At 35.3% G+C, this 19126-nt stretch overlaps 3 protein-coding genes across 3 annotated transcripts; 2 read left to right on the top strand and 1 right to left on the bottom strand.

Annotated features, from left to right (window-relative positions):
* Nucleotides 1–512: 512 nt before the first annotated feature.
* Nucleotides 513–5996, top strand: LOC118742418 (polypeptide N-acetylgalactosaminyltransferase 3-like). The gene is made up of 7 exons (XM_036474481.1): nucleotides 513–1316; nucleotides 1689–1789; nucleotides 2680–2860; nucleotides 3136–3305; nucleotides 3477–3934; nucleotides 4017–4805; nucleotides 4889–5996. The coding sequence occupies exons 1-7, from the start codon at nucleotides 1183–1185 to the stop codon at nucleotides 5048–5050; spliced, it is 1995 nt and encodes a 664-aa protein (XP_036330374.1). The 5' UTR covers nucleotides 513–1182; the 3' UTR covers nucleotides 5051–5996.
* Nucleotides 5997–10120: 4124 nt separating this feature from the next.
* LOC118742419 (protein late bloomer-like) lies at nucleotides 10121–13401 on the top strand. Its single transcript, XM_036474482.1, has 5 exons — nucleotides 10121–10439; nucleotides 10658–10831; nucleotides 10920–11075; nucleotides 12674–12871; nucleotides 12968–13401. Exons 1-5 carry the CDS (start codon nucleotides 10380–10382, stop codon nucleotides 13124–13126), a joined length of 747 nt encoding a protein of 248 aa, XP_036330375.1. The 5' UTR covers nucleotides 10121–10379; the 3' UTR covers nucleotides 13127–13401.
* Nucleotides 13350–16271, bottom strand: LOC118743605. The gene is made up of 3 exons (XM_036476372.1): nucleotides 16215–16271; nucleotides 14805–14996; nucleotides 13350–13556 (listed from the first exon to the last, which is right to left on the bottom strand). Exons 1-3 carry the CDS (start codon nucleotides 16269–16271, stop codon nucleotides 13485–13487), a joined length of 321 nt encoding a protein of 106 aa, XP_036332265.1. The 3' UTR covers nucleotides 13350–13484.
* Nucleotides 16272–19126: the final 2855 nt, after the last annotated feature.

The following is a 19126-nucleotide window of genomic DNA, read 5'->3' as shown; positions in this document are numbered from 1 at the left end:
CCGATAAAAAGGAATTATCGAAATAAGTTCCAGTGGTCCAAAGTTATGCGGTAACATATATACATACAAAAAATATTCGCACGAATTGATTTTTGGAGTCGGTCAGAACTTGCAAAATGTCGCGTCCCTATTTATATTTTCGCCAGTGTATATTTACATATGTAAACTGTGCTACAAATTTTGTGATAACACGAGGCCATATTCATTTTAAATTTAAGTTGTTATAAAAAGGACTTTATAACTTGAAATTGGTAATTTTTTCAACCAACATAATAAGGGCTATTTACAGCCGTAAAGCCAATATCGACTTTCTTTTAAGGTATTTTTAAATGAAGATTTTTTGGGATCGAAAAGATTTTTTTAAGCTTTAAAATCTTATTTTGAAGATTTTTTTGGAAAGAATTAAGATTTTTAGGGGACTTTCTCTGGCAACACTGCGGGCAACACGCTTAATGCTCGCATTCGTCTGAGTAATTCCAGTTGGCCGTTGCCAGCCGAAAATGAGCCTCAAAGTTTCTCTGTGTGAACCTAGTCTTTGGCGAATCACTTGTAACAACTCTGCACTTAAGACTGGTTCTGGACTTGGAGTTTTTATTTACTAGCGCGAACCGGTTTGGGACATTTATGGACTAGGCTGAATCGGTTTGGGACTTATTCCTCTTTCTTTTAATCGAATCAGCAACGACAAACATACAGACGGGTTTTTGCAAAGAGATTAAGCTCGCCAAAACTTTTTCGTGATGTATTTATTTATCTGTTTCAGAACATCTTACAAACAAAATATACCGGAAAGCATGAGGTAAACAATTTTTTCGGTTGCAACGACCTGATACAGATGCTGTAAGCGAGAGAAGTGTGCCAACATTTAACACCCAAGCACAGAAGCCGTCCACCGCACCAACAACCAAATCAGCACCAATAGCCCCCACTGCCACTACCGGAGTTGGATTGTTGTAATCAAAACAAAATCAAGTTGCTTACAGCGTTGGAGCTCATTCACGAATTGACCAAGCAACAGTGGTAATCAACAGAGTATCGCGCAGCGCTAGGCAAATAAACCGCTAAAGCAACTCTTTACATAGTCGTCGCGCTGGCGGTAGTCAGTACTACTATAATAACAACAAACACCAGATTAGCATATAAATTAGTGGCGTCAACAAGAATAGAAAATCATAAATAACAATGGGATTGAGATTTCAGCAATTGAAAAAGCTATGGCTGCTCTACCTGTTCCTGCTATTCTTCGCATTTTTCATGTTTGCACTAAGTATCAATCTATATGTGTCCAGTATACAAGGATTTCAGCAGGATAATGTGTAAGTTCCTACATACGAGTACATAGCCATACATAGATATCTATGTACATATGAAAGTATGTGATTCATTATAAAAATATGTAATTTTAAAAAGTGAACCGCATGCTATATTTGGCGCACAAAAGTGGTAAACGCTAGCATTTGTGGCTTATTGACTGAAACCGTTACATCAACAATTTTTGGCAACGATTGTGCCATTAAACTATGCTTCTTACCACTTCTGCGCTGTGTGGCAATCGACCATCACAGTTGAGCGCCTTTACTATGTTATTAAGTTCCTCTACTTACCAATTCTATGAAAACTTTATTGCTTCTTTTTTACTCCATTTATCGCTATCGTACGCGTTCGCAATCATCATTCGCAACGCTTAGCCATCCAAAGCCTCAGCCCCACCGTCGTTCACTCTGGCAAGCAAAAAACATAGTTGCACACTACATTGGTAAAGGTGATATATTTGCCAATTTAACCGCAGGTAAATAACATAAAAACAATTTGAAAAAAAAAATGTTTATGTAGTCAATAGCTTTTAGATACGTTGTTTTTAGTGTCTTGACTTTTAGTATACATATGTACAGATGCGATCAACTAATTAGCAACGAAATTCAAAACGATATTGTCTGCAAATTATGTTTATTTATTTTTATCAATTTTCATATAAATAAAATACTCTATCTAACTATAACAGGAACTACAATAATAAAGGTTCAAAAGCTTGCACAAATTGCAAAAAAAAAAGATAATCAAACTTCAAAAAATTGTTAACTAGAATATTTAGAAAATTTTCGGGTATGCAGTTTTGTAGCCCATTCAATTGTAGTATAAGAAAGTGCAAGTCTCTAGTCGTTAAAAATTACCGTTGATTTTTTAGAATTTTTTTTGTGGAGGGTGTTGCGCATTTTCTTCCATATAACACATGATCAACATTTTTTATATGGAAATAAACAGCAATACCCTCAACAAAACAAAAAATCTGCAAAAATTCTAAAAAATCATCTGTAATTTTTAATGACTAAAAACTAGCCCTTATACTACAATTGAATGGGCTCCAAAACTGCATACCCGAAAATTTTCTTAATATTCTGATTAAACATTTTGAAATTTTGATGACGATTTTTTGAAATTTGATAAATTTTTTTGCAATTTGTGTAAGCTTTTAAACTATTATTGTAGTTCCTGTTATAGAGTATTTTATTTATATGAAAATTGCTAAAAATAAATAAACATAATTTGCAGACAATATCATTTTGAATTTCGTAGCTAATTAGTTGATCGCATCTGTATGTATACACATATGTATTTGAGGTGTGCATAATAACTTATGCGTATAACTCGTTTTTTTTTTAATATCTAAAATTCTTTCAGATGACTACAACATAAACCTATTCAATCCCATTGAAGGCGAAGGTGCTGATGGACGGCCAGTTGTAGTGCCAGCGCGCGATAGCTTCCGCATGCAACGATTTTTCAAGCTAAATAGCTTTAATATACTGGCCAGTGACCGTATACCCTTGAATCGTACGTTAAAAGATTACAGAATAAAAGAGTAAGTGCACAACAAACCACTGACCATAGAAAATCAAGCTTAGTACGAAACAAACTAAAACATTAAGATCATCAACTCCATTGCCCAAAAAATGCACCAAAAAACGGAAAAAAACGTATAAAAAATAGCCCACACTCAAATGTTTAGTATTGCAGTGACCCTGAAATTCTGACTAGGCATAAAATCATCAAAAGAAAAACATCACAAAATATTTGTGTTAGCGCGTACGCTTAATTGGCTTATGTATATATATTTTTGTTTTTATTTTGCTACAGGTGTCGTGACAAAAGGTATGACCACAACGAACTACCCACAACATCAGTGATAATAGTTTTTCATAATGAGGCCTGGTCGGTGCTCTTGCGCACAATAACCAGCGTTATCAACCGGTCGCCGCGTAAAATGATCAAAGAAATAATTCTTGTTGACGATGCTAGCGATCGCTGTAAGTAAACTGACAAGATAAATAACTTTAAATAGCTATGCATCTTTGTAGTTTGCATATCTTTAATTAATTTCATAGCCGTTGTCAAAATGCAGTAATTAACACATTTAACACATAACCTTTCAAAGCTTTTTTGTTTTACTAACTTGTATATGTATTATTGTTCTACAGCTTACCTGAAGAAGCAACTCGAAGCCTATATTAAAGTACTTACGGTGCCAACACGTTTGCTGCGCATACAGAAACGCGGCGGCTTAGTGCCAGCGCGCTTGTTGGGCGCCGAGCATGCTAAGGGCGACGTTTTGACCTTTTTGGATGCGCACTGCGAGTGCACGCGCGGCTGGTTAGAGCCATTGCTGCAGCGTGTGAAGGAGTCGCGCACCAATGTGGTAGCGCCGGTTATCGATATAATTTCCGATGATAATTTTAGTTATACAAAAACATTTGAAAATCATTGGGGTGCTTTTAATTGGCAGCTCAGTTTTAGATGGTACAGCACCAGACGCAACAGAGCAACGCCAAAGAGTGACCGCACTGAGCCGATCGCGTCACCGGCCATGGCTGGTGGACTATTTGCAATCGACAAGAGCTATTTCTTTGAAATTGGCTCATACGACAAAGAGATGAAGGTACGGATGTGCTTGAAAATTGGAATTAAAGGAGTAATTGTTGTGAGAAAGATTTATTAAACGTCATCTACTACAATTACAGATTTGGGGCGGCGAAAATGTTGAGATGTCTTTCCGCGTGTGGCAATGTGGAGGTCGTGTCGAAATCTGTCCCTGTTCGCACGTAGGCCATGTTTTCCGCAGCACTACACCGTACACCTTCCCAGGCGGCATGAGCGAAGTGTTGGGAAATAATTTAGCGCGCGCCGCTATGACTTGGATGGACGACTGGCAATATTTTATACTCTTGTACACATCCGGTCTCTCTTTGGAGACACGTGAACGGATTGATGTCAGCGATCGCCTCTCCCTGCGCGAGAAACTCCAATGCAAACCATTTTCCTGGTATTTAGAGAATATATGGCCGGAACATTTCTTCCCAACACCCGATCGTTTCTTTGGCAAAATTATTTGGCTAGATGGCGAGACTGAGTGTGCGCAGGCATACACGAAACACATGAAAAATTTACCAGGACGTCGGTTGTCGCGCGAGTGGCCGCGAATTTTTAAAGAAATCGAAAGCAATGGTGAACAATTTATGTCGCTAATCGATTTGGATCGCGACAAGTGTTTGCTGCCGACGGATAAGGATTTGCCGCATACTGCATTGCAAACGGCTACAGTTCGCGATTGCAATGCGCATCCCAAGTCTATGGATATGTATGTCGTTACACCGAAAGGACAAATCATGACTAATGATAATGTGTGTCTGACGTACAGAGAGCCGAAGTTAGGAGTTATACAGCAGCTTAAGAGCCGCAACTTAACTTCAAATGTGCAATTGACCATGTGCTTAGATCATCCGCGGCAGTATTGGATCTACGACATGGATGTGAGTAGCCAAATTTGATATTAATTTACTATTGCATGCATTGTTAATTTTGCACACCCTTTTGACTGTTATCCCTTTTGTAGACTCAGCATATTTCGCACCGCGATTCAAAACTTTGCCTCACCTTGAAAGCAACCAAAATGCCACGCACCGAAAAGGTGGAGAAAATCGTTGTTGCCATTGAATGTGATTATAAAGACATCACGCAGAAGTGGGGTCTCATACCACTGCCATGGAGAATTTAAAAATGTTTTACAGAAAATCACTCACAAAACCGCGCGATCACAAAAGATTATAAAGCGCGAATTTTTTTTTACAGAAGCAATTAGAAATGCCAATTAAATTAAAAACAATTACGATAAAATTAAGATAAGCATCATGTTAGAAGAGAAGACGCATCAATTCATGGAGACAAGCGAAAAACACGAAGTGAATGAACACTTGCGAAGTGTACTTGTGATATTTTTTTGTTATTTGAAAATTTGTAGAAAAAAAAATCTTTAGTTCTTACGTCCAGTACTGAGACCGAAATACCAGCCACCAAGAACCAACACCGTAAACAAAAAGGAAACAACATCAACAACAATAACCACCAATAAACATAATCAGTACTTTTACCCACAATATACACAGATATACATACCTATTTATATCTAAATACCTGTTCGACTAGAGTAGTAGTTAATATTTACTAAACTATACTATTTATTTTAACACTATTTTTAATGAAATTTTGTAGAACAAAAAAAGCGTTTACATTAAGAAGCGTACTGAAAGTACGTGCAAAAAATATTTAGATATAATTAAGTTGATAAGTTTTATTAAAATATAGAAGGTAATCAAATTCTCTTGCTAAACTTGTTAGTTAACTCAATGCTTAATGCTACTAAATCAAATTGAAGTTGTCAACTGCTAATGCTGCTATTTACGAACAGCGTACTGCTGCTTTAAAATTAAATAAATTCTTCTTTTGCCAATAAAACACGAAAATAACAATGGATTTTTTATATTATCTTTTACAGGCGCACGCGTAATTAGATGTATTAAATAATTTTGAATCACTTGTTTATTTATAATCACAAGCATTTCGTTTTGCTGTGGAATGAATTAAGTATACGAGAAAACGTATATTCGATGAATTACGGTGGCGAAATTATGCACAGACACACATTCGGGATAAAATGCAATTAAGTATTTAAGCAAAACCGAAATTATGTTTACACTAGTCAATGTGTAAAATATGCGCCATGCAGGAGTAATCCTTCACCTTTATATTTCTAAGGAATAACAATCGTTTCAATTAAATTATTTAATTTTCTTTTGTCGGTCGTCTCGTTCGAGTTTTTGGCGCTTCTAGTGAATTTAAACGTTCAGTGGAAATAGTATGACAGTTAGTTAGTTAGCCTTTCATTATAGTATTAGCAACTATTTTGTACTCGATTCAGTTCTGAAAAACTTTTTTAAAGGAATAAACATCAATATTTTTGTCACCCAACGCCACTCGTGCTATTTAATTGGTTTTAAAATTAAGCACATTAAGGTTTTTAAAATATTAATAAGTCTACAAATTATGGAAGAATTTAGCCATGCGTTTAGTTCACCAGTTGGCCTTTCATGTGGAATTACTGACGGTGCCGGCAAACAGAACCTATGGTTTTTAGGAAAAATTGCTACATACGTAGTTCTAAATTAGCATCAACCGTATTTACCAATTATAGACATGTCCCTGACTCCAGTAACACTTATCGGAAAAAGTATTGCTATTTATGCACGTGGCTAACATAGTCCTCAATTAGAATCGAATCGGATTTTAAATAATTGCAAATACGGTTTTTAGAGATATCTACACTCAAGCACCACCTATCAGGATAATTTTCAAACCCGACATCATGCACTGCTTCTCATATACATAGTTTCAGGATGAACTTCTTTTTGTTTGGATTGAAGAAGTGTTGCACTGATTTTGCTACACTAATGAATGGATCCTCGCTCAGACACCATACGTTTTATTTGTAGTCAATCTCCATGCATGAGTACTGTAGGCTGCCCTCATTTTTAAAGCGCCTTATTATGAATTGAACAGTTAAGCGGCTGGAGGACGTGAGCTTGGCCATTTCCGAATATGACTTTTGATCCTTCACGTGTAAATTCAATATAAACTTTCGCTCTTGGACCAATAAATATTTACCAGGCAGTTTGCGCAAAGACATTATTCAAATTTGCTCTCGAATTGTCGAACGACATTAATTTCAAAATTCAAAACCTAGAAGAATTAAGCAAGGGGCTCCACAGGGTTTTGTCCTCCCCCCGTACTGTTTAACTTCCATACCTTGAAGCTTCTTCTGCCACTGTGGGGAATTTCCCTGATCTCATACGCTGAGGACTGTTCGATATTGGCGTCTGAAAATTGAATTGATGACCTCTGCTCGAAAGTAAACCTCTACCTCCCCGACCTATCTCGCTTCTTCACTCCAAGGAGCCCAACCCTCTCACCAACGAAATCAACGGCGAACCTCTTCATCACCTGGACGAAGGAAGGAATCTTTCCTTGTGCATGAAGTGTTCAACGGCATTCATAAAGAATCGGTCACTACCTACCACGACTCACGATCTATTTACTGCGCAATCGGAGTCCAATCTCCACCTATGGCAGACTCTGAGCTTCGACTACTACGAGAAATCCGCGCTACTCTGGCCCAATTACGGTCAGAATATTGTAGTCGTCTCAACAGACATTTATAAAGACTCGACCCCGATATCCCCAATTAGTGTCCAGCATGTGGAACCTACCCACGACACTCAACACCTCTTCACATTTTAGCTCAGTCTAACTCAAACAACACCCTTTGGTCCGACCTCGTCGAAACAGCTCCTTTCTTGGGCCTACCGTTAGTTAATCTTGGTGACAACGATTGATGAAGTAACCGACCAGGTTCCATTAATTATATTTAATAATTTATCGCAATTAAAACTTTAATCGTTAATCAGATTAACCTTGCCCCAACACTTATTTGAACTCATTCGGGTCAGTAGTTCTGCAGTCTATAAAAGTCATACCAACAGAAACACATGGTATTTTTATATACATATAAGAGGTACACAATTTCCATATGCACATAATCGCTGTCCCTTCACGTACACTCCTAACAATTATTCGAAGTGTTAGCGTAAATGCAAATGAGCACTGAACGCTTAGCTTAATAGCCAAAGGTCTGCGTTCAGAATCTCTTGAGTTAGTATGTATAATTATGTGTGTTAGTGCATTGAATATTAATACATACGGCTGTTATCACTAACGAAGTTCATTAACATGCGCAAATTGATACGAAAAGGTACTACTTATAGCAATATTTTTATACAACAAAATGCCCAATAAGCCAAAATATGGGCGCACGGGTAAACGATTTAGCCATCACCTTTACAAGAAGATGTCTGTACTCAATGAGCGATATACTTATGGGGACATTAAGAAAAATCCGGACAAAAGAGACTTAGTTTTATTCTGCTAGAAATACAAGCCACTGCTTTACGTTCCTTCTTAACTAAATAAGTACGAGTACAGGAAACGTACCGGGAGGTCGAATGCTACTAACTACTTATACGTATACAATGCTCAGGCATATGGCTTATGTCCTAATATATCCCACTGCATCAACCTCGCAGTTATATGAGGTTTAATACTCCAAATCTAGTCTCTTAGTTAATAACTTCCTCAAATGCAATACATTTTGGGGCCTGTATCCTACGGAATTATTAGCCATGCACTGGTCGGATTTTAAGACTAAATGTTACAGGAGAGCTAAGACATTTAACGAGACTAAATGATTGTTACCGAAACCAATTTGGAGAAACGGCTTCAAGCAATGATAAATAGAAAGAGATGCATGTACATCTGTACTGTCTCTGTGTGGTTGCCGAAGAGAAGTAGGGCGCAGTGGACGATGTTTCAGATCTGTCAGAATACGGCACATAAACTTGTCACAGGATGTTATTTCCTGATGCCACCTATAGTACGTTGACTATATATAATGCTGGTCCTCATCTCATCGTGAGTGCCATCTCCGGAGACCAACGACGAAGAGCTCGTGTTATGATCTTAATATTATAGCAGGCTAAAATCCTGCACATCCAGAATGCATCAGGACATACACCACAGACGTCCATGCCAAATGACCATTTAGACCAATTCATGTAACCCTCCTCTTTTGATAGTTCTATCCTGTCGAAACTGTTTATCTCCTAAATCTACCGTTAGGTGAAATTGACGATGACACTTAGTGGATTCGCTCATTTTCTTTACAGATGGTATCAAAATAACTGGGGTCGTTGCAGCTGTTGTGTTATGTTTGCAACTTGCACTTTAACACTCGTTCCAACAGAGTCTGCAGCTCTGTGTGCCACAGAGCAGAACTAAAATACCCCACAGACAAATGACCAAATATCTGCCGTCATAAGGTCATAACGAAATGGATGAAAACGAGATGTCTGATGCGCAAGTCTATCATCACTCAATGTGACTGGCCAACATTTCTCAATAAGCTCTCTCAGACCCTAGAAAGATAAAGCATTTAAACCAAACGCAAATACTTTGTGAAATGCACTAATTTATTTCGGTACAACCAACATCTTTCTAAAAATTTAAAACGCTAAAACCCTTTTGTATACTACATATGAGTTCATAGAGCAATGTGCTGATTAGTAGTTGGGGTTCTTGCATGATACTCACACAACCTCACGCGTCAAAACTCAGACTAGTGGAGACTGACATCTTTTTTATCCCACTTGGGGAGCATGAGGCCTAAGAACTGCGCTGCGCTGATGGGTGCTGACCACAAGGCTTCGGGCGTCAGGATGGTCAAGTGAGACGGACATGCAAATATGTGGCTGATGTCGTATTAGCTATTGAGGTGCCTCCAACGCACTATATCTATATGCTCTGTTGTGTTGTTTCTTCGAGAATGGCTTAATATCATACCGGTGGCATCCTAAGAGGGACTGCTTCGAAAACAACGTGCTGGGTATTTCGCATTTCCATTTCGCCGCGGAGCCGATGTTCCGAGGGCATGAAATGATAGTCGGCATCCGTAGGTTCAGCTGCGGTTTGCTTATTTTGTCGAGGTCCATAATATGCTGGTCCCTTCAGTGCACATTAGCGTAGTGTAGTTTTCCAGCGACCGGCCAAACACTTTGTAAGCCACGAGTAAGGATCTTTGTCCACACCTCAAGTGTATCCAGAAAGCGACCAGGGGACCTCAACGAGCTTGTTTCTTGGACAACCGGTTAGACCCCGGCTAATCCGGGTACATCTTGCATTCTTCTTCGTTATAATGTTTGTTGGGTGTAATACCAAAAATAGAATAACTGAATAATAGAGAAAAAATATCGCCCTGTTTCATTGACAAGCAATGTTAATATTTATTTTACATACAATTTTCTGACATCGACTTCAGTTACGACTTTGGTGTGTAAGGAAACAAATCGTTTGCATAGCTAGACAATAAATATTAATATTTAAATAAATATTTTTTTAACTAAATCACCGGCTAAGTGAGACGTTAAACTAAAACATATAAAATGAGTGTAATCCTTTCGACTGTCAAGTGTTTTGTATTCGCTTTTAATTTTTTTAGTTTGGTAAGCACATAAGACAAAATATAATAAAAAAATGCCATGCAAAAAAACAAAACTGTTTGCTTTTATTATCGACAACTACACCCACTAGCGGCATTAAAATTAGCACTTGTCGTGTTACTGACTGATTGACCTAAATATTTAATATTATTATTATTGTTTGTTTATTTATTTGCCATTTGCGCTAATATTGCTATTATTTATTTCACCCCTTTGCACAGATACTTGGCATTTGTATTGTTTGTTTGAACACTTTCGGCTTGGAGTATGCCATACCGAATACGGACGAGCACACCTACTGTATAGTTGGTATCATTTTGGGCTCTTTTGTATGCATGGCCACGCTTTTTGGCTGTTATGGTGTTGTCTGCGAGTCGTTAGGCGTCAGTGTAATTGTGAGTTATTGTGTTCTGTTTTGCTTGAGTTTTTGTTTATTTACTTACATACTCACCTTTTTATTTGCAAAAAATTTACACCTCAAAGTACTCGTTCTTCATGCTGATGTTGTTGGCAGCACAATTGCTGCAAATGCAGACGTATAAACATCAGAAGTTCTTCACGAATGCGCTGGATCTGCTGGAGGACGCATGGGATGAAGTTGGTGTAGATCCAGAGACAATGCACTCGGTGGAGGTAAATGTAAGTGAAGTGAAGTAATGTTTTTTTTATTCTTTGTTAAGATGACTTACTTAATTTAAGTAAATGTTTAAATCTGACTGCGGTTTAGCTTAGTTTAAACGCTCGAGCTAGCTGGCTTAAACTAAGATTAGCGAATTAAATGTCAGCCAGCTGTTATGAACGCAATTCACCTGATCTAAGTTTAAACATGCACTGAAAATTTGGGCCCAGGTTTTAATATATTTTTGTTTTGTTAAAGTACACTGTCCGAAAAAAGTATTGGCACGGAGATTTTTTTAGAATATATGCAACAATATTTATTCTAATTTTTTCTCCAATTTTTTATAAAAAATATTATTCGTTCTACTTTGTGCAAAACTCGGGAAAGTTAAATAAAATTTCATGCAAATTTTCAACTTTTTAATCCGATTTTTTTAGAATTTCTTTGAGTGTGCAGTTTTGTAGCTCATTTAGGTATAGAAAATGCGAGTTTGAAGATAGTCAAAAATCGCGTTGATTTTTGAGATTTTTTTTTTTGTTAGAGGTGTTTCGCATTTTTTCCAAACAAAAAATGTTTGAAATGTTTTTTTTTTGTATGGAAGAAACTGCATGAAAATAAATTGCCAAAAATCTACGTTAAGTCTTAGGTACATTGAACTTGCACTATAACAACTATAATACAATTTATTGGGCTACAAAGCTGCAGACTCACAAAAATTCTAAAAAACTTGCACGAAAATTTATTGAAATTTACTGATTTTTTCATAAAGTTCAAAAATTATGTTCTAATGTTTTTTTTGTAGTATAAACTAATTTTGTAGCAGGAAAAATTTAAATAAAAGTTGTTGTATATACTGTAAAAAATTCTGTGTGCCAATACTTTTTCCCGGCAGTATATGTCTGAAATAAATGATTGATAAAGTCACTAGATTACTTACTAAAAATCTAATAAATTTTAAAAACAACTGCCTGAACATTAAGTTAAGTACAACTCAAAAAACTAACAGTTTTTGTTGATTTTTTGATCATTTTGAAATGAATGAAAATTACCAAAACCGACCTTCGACTATCTCTTCTCGTTCTCCAGATACATATTTGATTTTGTCTTTTTTTCTAAAATAGAACACAGTCCGTCGGGTCCGGATGGTTCTATAATAAATAACTGAAGTATACTCGTACATAATTGAGACTTTTTTAGTATGCTTTTATTAGACTAACAATAAAAGCCAGTTTCACGAAAGCAATTTAAGTGGAAATGGTTTTTTTTTATTTGAATTTTATATGGAAACTAGCAGAAAAAGAAATCATTTTTCACTTAATTGCTTTCGTGAAAACGGCAATAAGGCCATTGAAAATGGGTAAAATTAGACAACTACCACTTTCGCATCCCATATTAGGGTAGCAAAAAAAAATAGTAATAGAGTACATAAATATGTATGAACAACCGGCATTTAACTTAAATCAGTATTTTTATATTATTTTACATGCTTTCTTTCTATTCTTTTTACTAACACTTATCTAATTTAATTTTGTTTTATTTAGTTACACCCTATTTTATTTTAGTTCATCTCATATTTAATTTAATTTTAACTGAACTAAATCGTTGTTATCATCACCAGTATCACTGCTGTGGCCTATATAATGCCAATGACTACCGGTACATACGTATGTCAACGCCCGTAAGCTGTTATCGCTACCAAAATGCTACGCTTGAATCGAATTTATTTACTCGCGGGTGTGTTGAAGCGCTGGAAACGACGTACCATAAGACCATGGAGCGAGAAAATGTTTTCAATTGGTCCCTACTGATCACTGAAGTAAATACTTAGAATACATATGGAAATATACCTATATGCATATTTATGCATTAATATTGGTATTAAAAATATCTTTCTCCACATTTTTTTTTAAAGTGCGCTGTCTTTCTCTACTCGTGCGTTCTGAGCATTTTGCTTTTCAGACGTCATCGCGCAACATATCGAACAGGCAATGAAGAGGATGACTATGAGGCTCAACAACCTGGGCCGCACTTCAACCATGTCAACTCGCGCTCCCATTTGCTCTCCAATTAATGAAAGTGCTAAAAGAAGTACTATTGCAAAAATTCATATTTAATTTTTAATTTCGCAGTATCTGAAATTTTATGTTTAAAATTAGAAATAGAAATTTTAGGTAAGTAGTTGTAAACTACTAATACTGTTTTATGTACATACACATACAATGTACATAAATACTTATACACATATTGTAAACTCATATCATAGCTAAAAAGAAATCATACGAAAACATTTAACATTATTAATTTGTATACGCTAATTTTTAATAAATTATTTTTGATAGAAAAATATCAAGATTTAGAAGTGCTTAATCTGCAAGTTTTTAGGTGATGTAAAGACAATATTCTATGTCTACCTAAAATTTCGCTTTTTACTACAACTCTTCGTACTCTCCAGTTCGATAATACGCTAAAGTGAGAGCGGATGAAAATATTAAGGCCATCACCTGAAAAAATAAAATAAAAATATTTGAGAAAAAATCCAGTATTTTTCGGATAAAACCAACGTCCACAATGCACGATGTTCAGTGTAAATACATATCGTTACCTTAATATAAAAAAGCCCTTACTCAATAATAATAATTTATTATACAAAAGTCTGCCGACAACTCACCAAACACCTACTGGATTTTAAAAATGTCTACTAAGCATAAAATTAGCTACATTCTTAAATAAACAGCCTCTAAAAGAAATTCGCAGCAAAAGGGACTTGATTTTGTATGCAGGTTTTTCACCACTCGGTAAAGAAAAAAAATATTTAGATAGGGACTTTCTGTATTAAGGTAACGATGTGTGTAGTACACATATGGCCGGTATCTACTAATATTTTTCAGGAGTTTATAATAATAGATACAATTTCAAAATTTAATTTAACACTGTTTAACTAACTATATCTCAACATAAGTTTTCGAAAACAAATTACAAAAAATTGTTAATTCTCACAAAATAAACCATCTCGTCATAAAGAAAAATATTTAAAAAATAATTCTTGAAAAACGCCCATGTTTTTTGAATCACTTTTATTATAGAGAATTAAACAAGGATTACGATGGTATAATTTTAAATACCTAATTTACTGGTCTTCACTATGCAAATCGATTCAAAAAGTTTAAGGATATTTTCAGTTCCAGGGCCACTATATATTTCCAAGAATCCAATGGAACCCTGTTTATCGTAAAATTCGTTAAAGTTTCACCAAAACTTCGAGCTTTTTAATTTGATTTCTTAGAAACAGCCGATTCAATTTTGGTATAACAAAGTGCAAGTTTGAAGTACTGCGACTTACCGTTGATTTTTGTCAATTTATTGCACTAAAATTCAATGCGCTACAAAACTGCATAATAAAAAAAATCTAGAAAAGTTGATTAAAAATTTTAAAATTTTGAAGAAACTTTGTTTTTAAATTCGTTGAATCTTTACAAATCGGCTGCTGAGTGGAAGATCGACCTATCTGAAATAAGGCGTTTATCAACCAAATTCTGGTATAGGACGTTTTTGAAAAGTTTTTTTGAGATATGCTGTTTTCGAACTGGCTGTTCTTCAAAGTTCGAAATTTTGATTTACGTGTTTTTTTAGATAGCAAGCTACTATATTTTCAAAAGCAAATAATAATAATTTTTTCAACAAAGAAAAATAGCCCAATCTTGCTAAAATGTCTCTTCCCTATTAACATTTTCGCCACCGTATGTATTTACCTGTGTCGCAGTAAGCAGAAAGCCAGCAATGGACAATGCATCACTTGCTCTACCAGCAGCAAATTTTACTTTCTCCAAACAGCCATCAGTATAATAAATCCAGGCATCGTTTTCCGTATAAAAGCAACTAGCCGGCAAAGGCAAATTCGTAGAGGTGTAGTCGCTGTAGTTATGTAGGCCACAGCAGTGAAACTAAAAATGAGGAAGTAAAAATAATCAATACGGTAATACTTAAACAGGAGTTAGGGCCAGTGATCGGAGTTCTACCACATTGTGGTAGATCTGCCACTTTATGGGCATCTACCACACCTACCACTCAAGGTCTGAAATCTACCACATATTCGCGTTTTTGAGTAGTTTTATTTTTGTTTTTTTTTTTATTATGTTAAATTGCAAAATAGATGATTTATAAAAAGAATTAATAACGAAAATGTTAATTAACGGCGATTTTTGTGAAAGTATTAGCAAATTTAAGTGCATGAAAGTTTTCTGAGGCGTTGTTTACTTTTACTTGAAAATTGTAAAAATTGGCATCCCAATTAGCTGTTTCTGGAACGTGCCACATTTGTTCGCACTCCGCAAGGTTGCAGAAATCTCTTAAAATATGTTCGAAAAATATCTTAATATGGAAGGAACTGCTTTACACTGTCAAGGAAAACAATTTCCAAAACACAACGCACTTTTTAGTAACTTCAATCTTGCACTTTATTATACTAAAATAAAATTTTTTTAGAGTCTAATTAAAAAGTTTGCCATTTGGGTGAAACCTTGCAGATTTTTTTTAATTTTTGTACAAAGTTTGATCCAAACCCAAAGATATACCACATTTTTTTGAGATCTACCACATTTTTTCCAGATTCTACCACACAGAATTTTTTTTTAGAGTCCGATCTGGTTATGGCCGGTTGCTCAAAGCCTGGTTGACACTAGTCGCCGGTTACACATCATTATCGACGTTACCGACACCGTGTTATATGTATGGAGTCGAAAACGACGATAACGATGTTAACTGATGATTAGTGTCAACCAGGCTTTGAGCACCCGGCACTTATTGAATGTAAGGGACAAAAAATCATTTTATATTACGATAATACATGTTAGTAATGCTAATTGCAATAGCAATGGTATGGAAGTGTTAAATAATAGCAATGACATTAGTAACGGCACAGGTCTTAGAAATACAATTGCAAAAAAATTCCCCAATCATACTAGTGGTGCTAACAAAAATTATTCAAGGTCAAAGGTCAACAATGAGATTGGCAGGTGTCTACAAAGCACTTATTATCTGACTATCTTTACATAAGTTTTAAGTACACTCGTGATCCTGGAACTTTAACAGCATACACAGTAAAAGAAACAAACCGGCTGAGAAAAATTTAAAAATACACTCTATAAGGATATCGTTAAGACCTGATCAAGCGATTCTATCACACATAAAGGTTGTTTCTTCCGCTGAGCTGGACCCATTGTCAAAAATTCATTAAGCGGTAAACTTTGTGACAAATGCCTGTAATGATACTTTCGCAGACTACTGATCAATCCCGCTCTCGAAGGGCAAAAATTAATCCCAGTGGTGGATCCTGAGATCTCAGCACTGACGAATAACAGTATCTAAACCTCTTCTACTTTATATAAATTCCATCCTACATATATTTTTTAACAACTTAAGTAAAGTTCTGCATCCGCCAATTTCTACGGCCATACATCAATAAGTAACGAAGATACTTAATTGACGCATTGCTATGAAAAACAACTTTTTAACAGTGAGATTTTCTAACTTTCAATTTTTTGACTGAAACCGGTAGTGATCACTGAAAACACGGCCCCAAGAAGGCATAACATGAATGAAAAAAATGAATAGAGTAGATTTCAAATTTTTTCAAAAACCGGAGTAAATCTAATCTGATCTTAGTTAAACCCAAACACTAGTAGGGAACGAATTTTTTAACATTTAGTTTGTTCCAGTACTTTTCGGACTAAAACCTGTGGAAACGTCAAACTACAATTTTACTCTCTCTAGTGAGAGTAACAGGAGAACAGATGCAGAAGTGTACGGGAACGCAAAAAGCACTTTTCCAGCTGAAACGTCATTTGGTTTGTTTACTTGTCATTAGTACAATACTGATTTGGCTGAAAGACCACTAAATAACTATTAAAATCTATATAATTAATAATAATTGCATATATATTCAAATATTTCATTATTTACTTCCATTTTTTAACAAATGTAAGGTTATTTGCTTTCACCGCTTTCTGTTTTTGTACACAAATGCAACTCTACCTATCGTTTGACACTTTTCATGAATTTGGCAGAAGAAAAACTCCGGACTAATTCTTGAAACTTCATTCTGGGAACAGTTGCTCAGTTACTCTCAGGAGCGTGTTCCCAGATACAGAATTGGCCTACGGGAACGACTTTGGACTAAATCCTGCAAAACCTGCAAATCGTAGACGTGCTGAAACGCTCTAATTTTAACGCTAATGACCCACAGATGGCGGAAAAATACAGGGTTGTATCAAACTTTCGACGTGGTTTCGAGTTGGTTAGCTTTTAACCATCTCAGTGAAATGGTTAAGTGCTGTCATTTTTATATGGCGAAACTACGCTAAATCAAGTGGGTTATCGGGATAAAAAACTCAACCGCCATAAATACGTGGCTAGCTCCGGTGGGGACATGGTATAAATCTCTGTTCAAATTTTAGGGCGTTTTGCCTGTCAGAACGTATTTCCAGCTCACGTATTTCGGTATCTCTCTTCTTAACTATTGCGGCAAATACGTTTCGCTTTTCTCTTCAATACCCTATAGCAGTTCGGCATAGCTCGAATTTAGCAAACTTTAAAATTCGTGCCCGAGGACGAGCATGAACAGGAGGTCGAATACTAAGAGGGTTCTTAAGCTAATCTTCATTTTAATAGTAATAAAAATTTCTGTAGTATGTAAGGAAATAAAAACGGGTAAAGAAGTCTTAGTTCGGGAGAAGCCGAAAAATAAATATCTGGCGCACGTATTAAATATAGTTTTTTCTCCTTTCTGAATACTTCCGTTACATGGTGAAAAAGTAGCCAAAAACCAACGACGCCTCTGATTGTGATTTTATTACTTTATCGGTCATCTTCGTCTTGCTTTACATCGATTACGTTGCGATCGTCTCGGTTACCTTTACACCGGCTAGCATGATGCCGTCGGACTAATTTTTGAAGCATTCCTCTTCGGACGAGTCGTTCGTGCTGCCTTTCGTTTGAGATATATAATAGTGCTGTAAGCTTTATTTATGTATAAAAATTTGATAAATTTATAAATGAAATCTAAAACTGTAGATCTAGCTATTGAATTTGTTTCAATAAACAATAAGTCTTACAAAAATGTCTGTAAGAAAATATATTGACTATTATTTTTTGTTTTAAAACACGATTCAAATGCATGATTCTGAGTTAACTTCACTGTGAATTTGACTCTTATTGGGCATCTTCAAATGGAAATTATAAAGTTACGAATCATGGCACTGCTTTTAAAATGGAATTCAATCGTTATTGCATATTTTTGCATATTTTGTAGTACATTAATTTTTGCAAAAAGTTCCTGTTTTTACTTATTTGTTGCGCATACTTTTTACATATTATTTAATTTACAACCATTTAAACCCAGGGCGACACTTTTTGACAAAAAAATTACTTACAATTTTTTCCAAATAATTCATCTGAAACACTCTATTAAAATGTCAAAGTTTCTATTTACACAAGATTGATACAATGATGAAGATTAACTAGTTTTGCCTCTTTTGACAAAACTAATCTAATTGCAGATGTTAAAATAGCTCTAGGAAACAAAAAACAAAAAAAAAAATGAAATAATGAAAGCATTTTTGATTTTTTTTAAGTTATTGAGTTTTTCTTCCGTAAATAAATTATTAAAAAGAAAAAGTAAAAACTAAATAAAAAGTAGGGTGTTTTATTCCTGTAACCTCTTCGTGGTAGGCCCTAGATACTGTGAATGTGGCAATTTGCAGGCTAATTACAGGTAGAATTTTAAAAGAATTCTTAAAGTCCACAAAAACACTTTGACATAAAATTTGACCACTTAAAATTTTTCAATTACATTCGTATCTTTATTTTTATTTAAATAATAGAAGTTAAATAATAACAATGATGACCTTAGTTGATAGATAGCCAACCCTACTCAAGGAAATGTTAGTGTTAAAGCTTGTTCAAACACCTTCCCTGTGATACCCACATTATGATATTAAATAATCATGCATTTTTTTAAATAAACGTATTTGTAACTATTTAAAAAGGTGACAGCCTCACTCCAAAATATTTTTTT

This window comes from Rhagoletis pomonella, unplaced genomic scaffold (assembly GCF_013731165.1).
Source record: "Rhagoletis pomonella isolate Grant_MI unplaced genomic scaffold, Rhpom_1.0 Rhpom_scaffold_00007, whole genome shotgun sequence".
In the NCBI taxonomy this organism is placed as follows: domain Eukaryota; kingdom Metazoa; phylum Arthropoda; class Insecta; order Diptera; family Tephritidae; genus Rhagoletis; species Rhagoletis pomonella.
Note: the sequence above shows the minus strand (reverse complement) of the source record. Positions and strands in the feature narration are given on the sequence as shown.

Bases quoted from the DNA above. Each gene is read 5' to 3' on its own strand.
- LOC118742419 (XM_036474482.1), top strand. From the start codon at position 10,380: ATGAGTGTAATCCTTTCGACTGTCAAGTGTTTTGTATTCGCTTTTAAT. The intron at 10,440-10,657 runs GTAAGCACATAA...CCCTTTGCACAG, and splicing joins CTTTTAATTTTTTTAGTTTG to ATACTTGGCATTTGTATTGT. The intron at 10,832-10,919 runs GTGAGTTATTGT...TACACCTCAAAG, and splicing joins CGTTAGGCGTCAGTGTAATT to TACTCGTTCTTCATGCTGAT.
- LOC118742418 (XM_036474481.1), top strand. From the start codon at position 1,183: ATGGGATTGAGATTTCAGCAATTGAAAAAGCTATGGCTGCTCTACCTG. The intron at 1,790-2,679 runs GTAAATAACATA...AAATTCTTTCAG, and splicing joins ATTTGCCAATTTAACCGCAG to ATGACTACAACATAAACCTA. The intron at 2,861-3,135 runs GTAAGTGCACAA...ATTTTGCTACAG, and splicing joins AAAGATTACAGAATAAAAGA to GTGTCGTGACAAAAGGTATG.
- LOC118743605 (XM_036476372.1), bottom strand. From the start codon at position 16,271: ATGGGTCCAGCTCAGCGGAAGAAACAACCTTTATGTGTGATAGAATCG. The intron at 14,997-16,214 runs GTCTTAACGATA...CCTCATTTTTAG, and splicing joins TGATAGAATCGCTTGATCAG to TTTCACTGCTGTGGCCTACA. The intron at 13,557-14,804 runs GTAAATACATAC...TTATTTTTTCAG, and splicing joins TTCTGCTTACTGCGACACAG to GTGATGGCCTTAATATTTTC.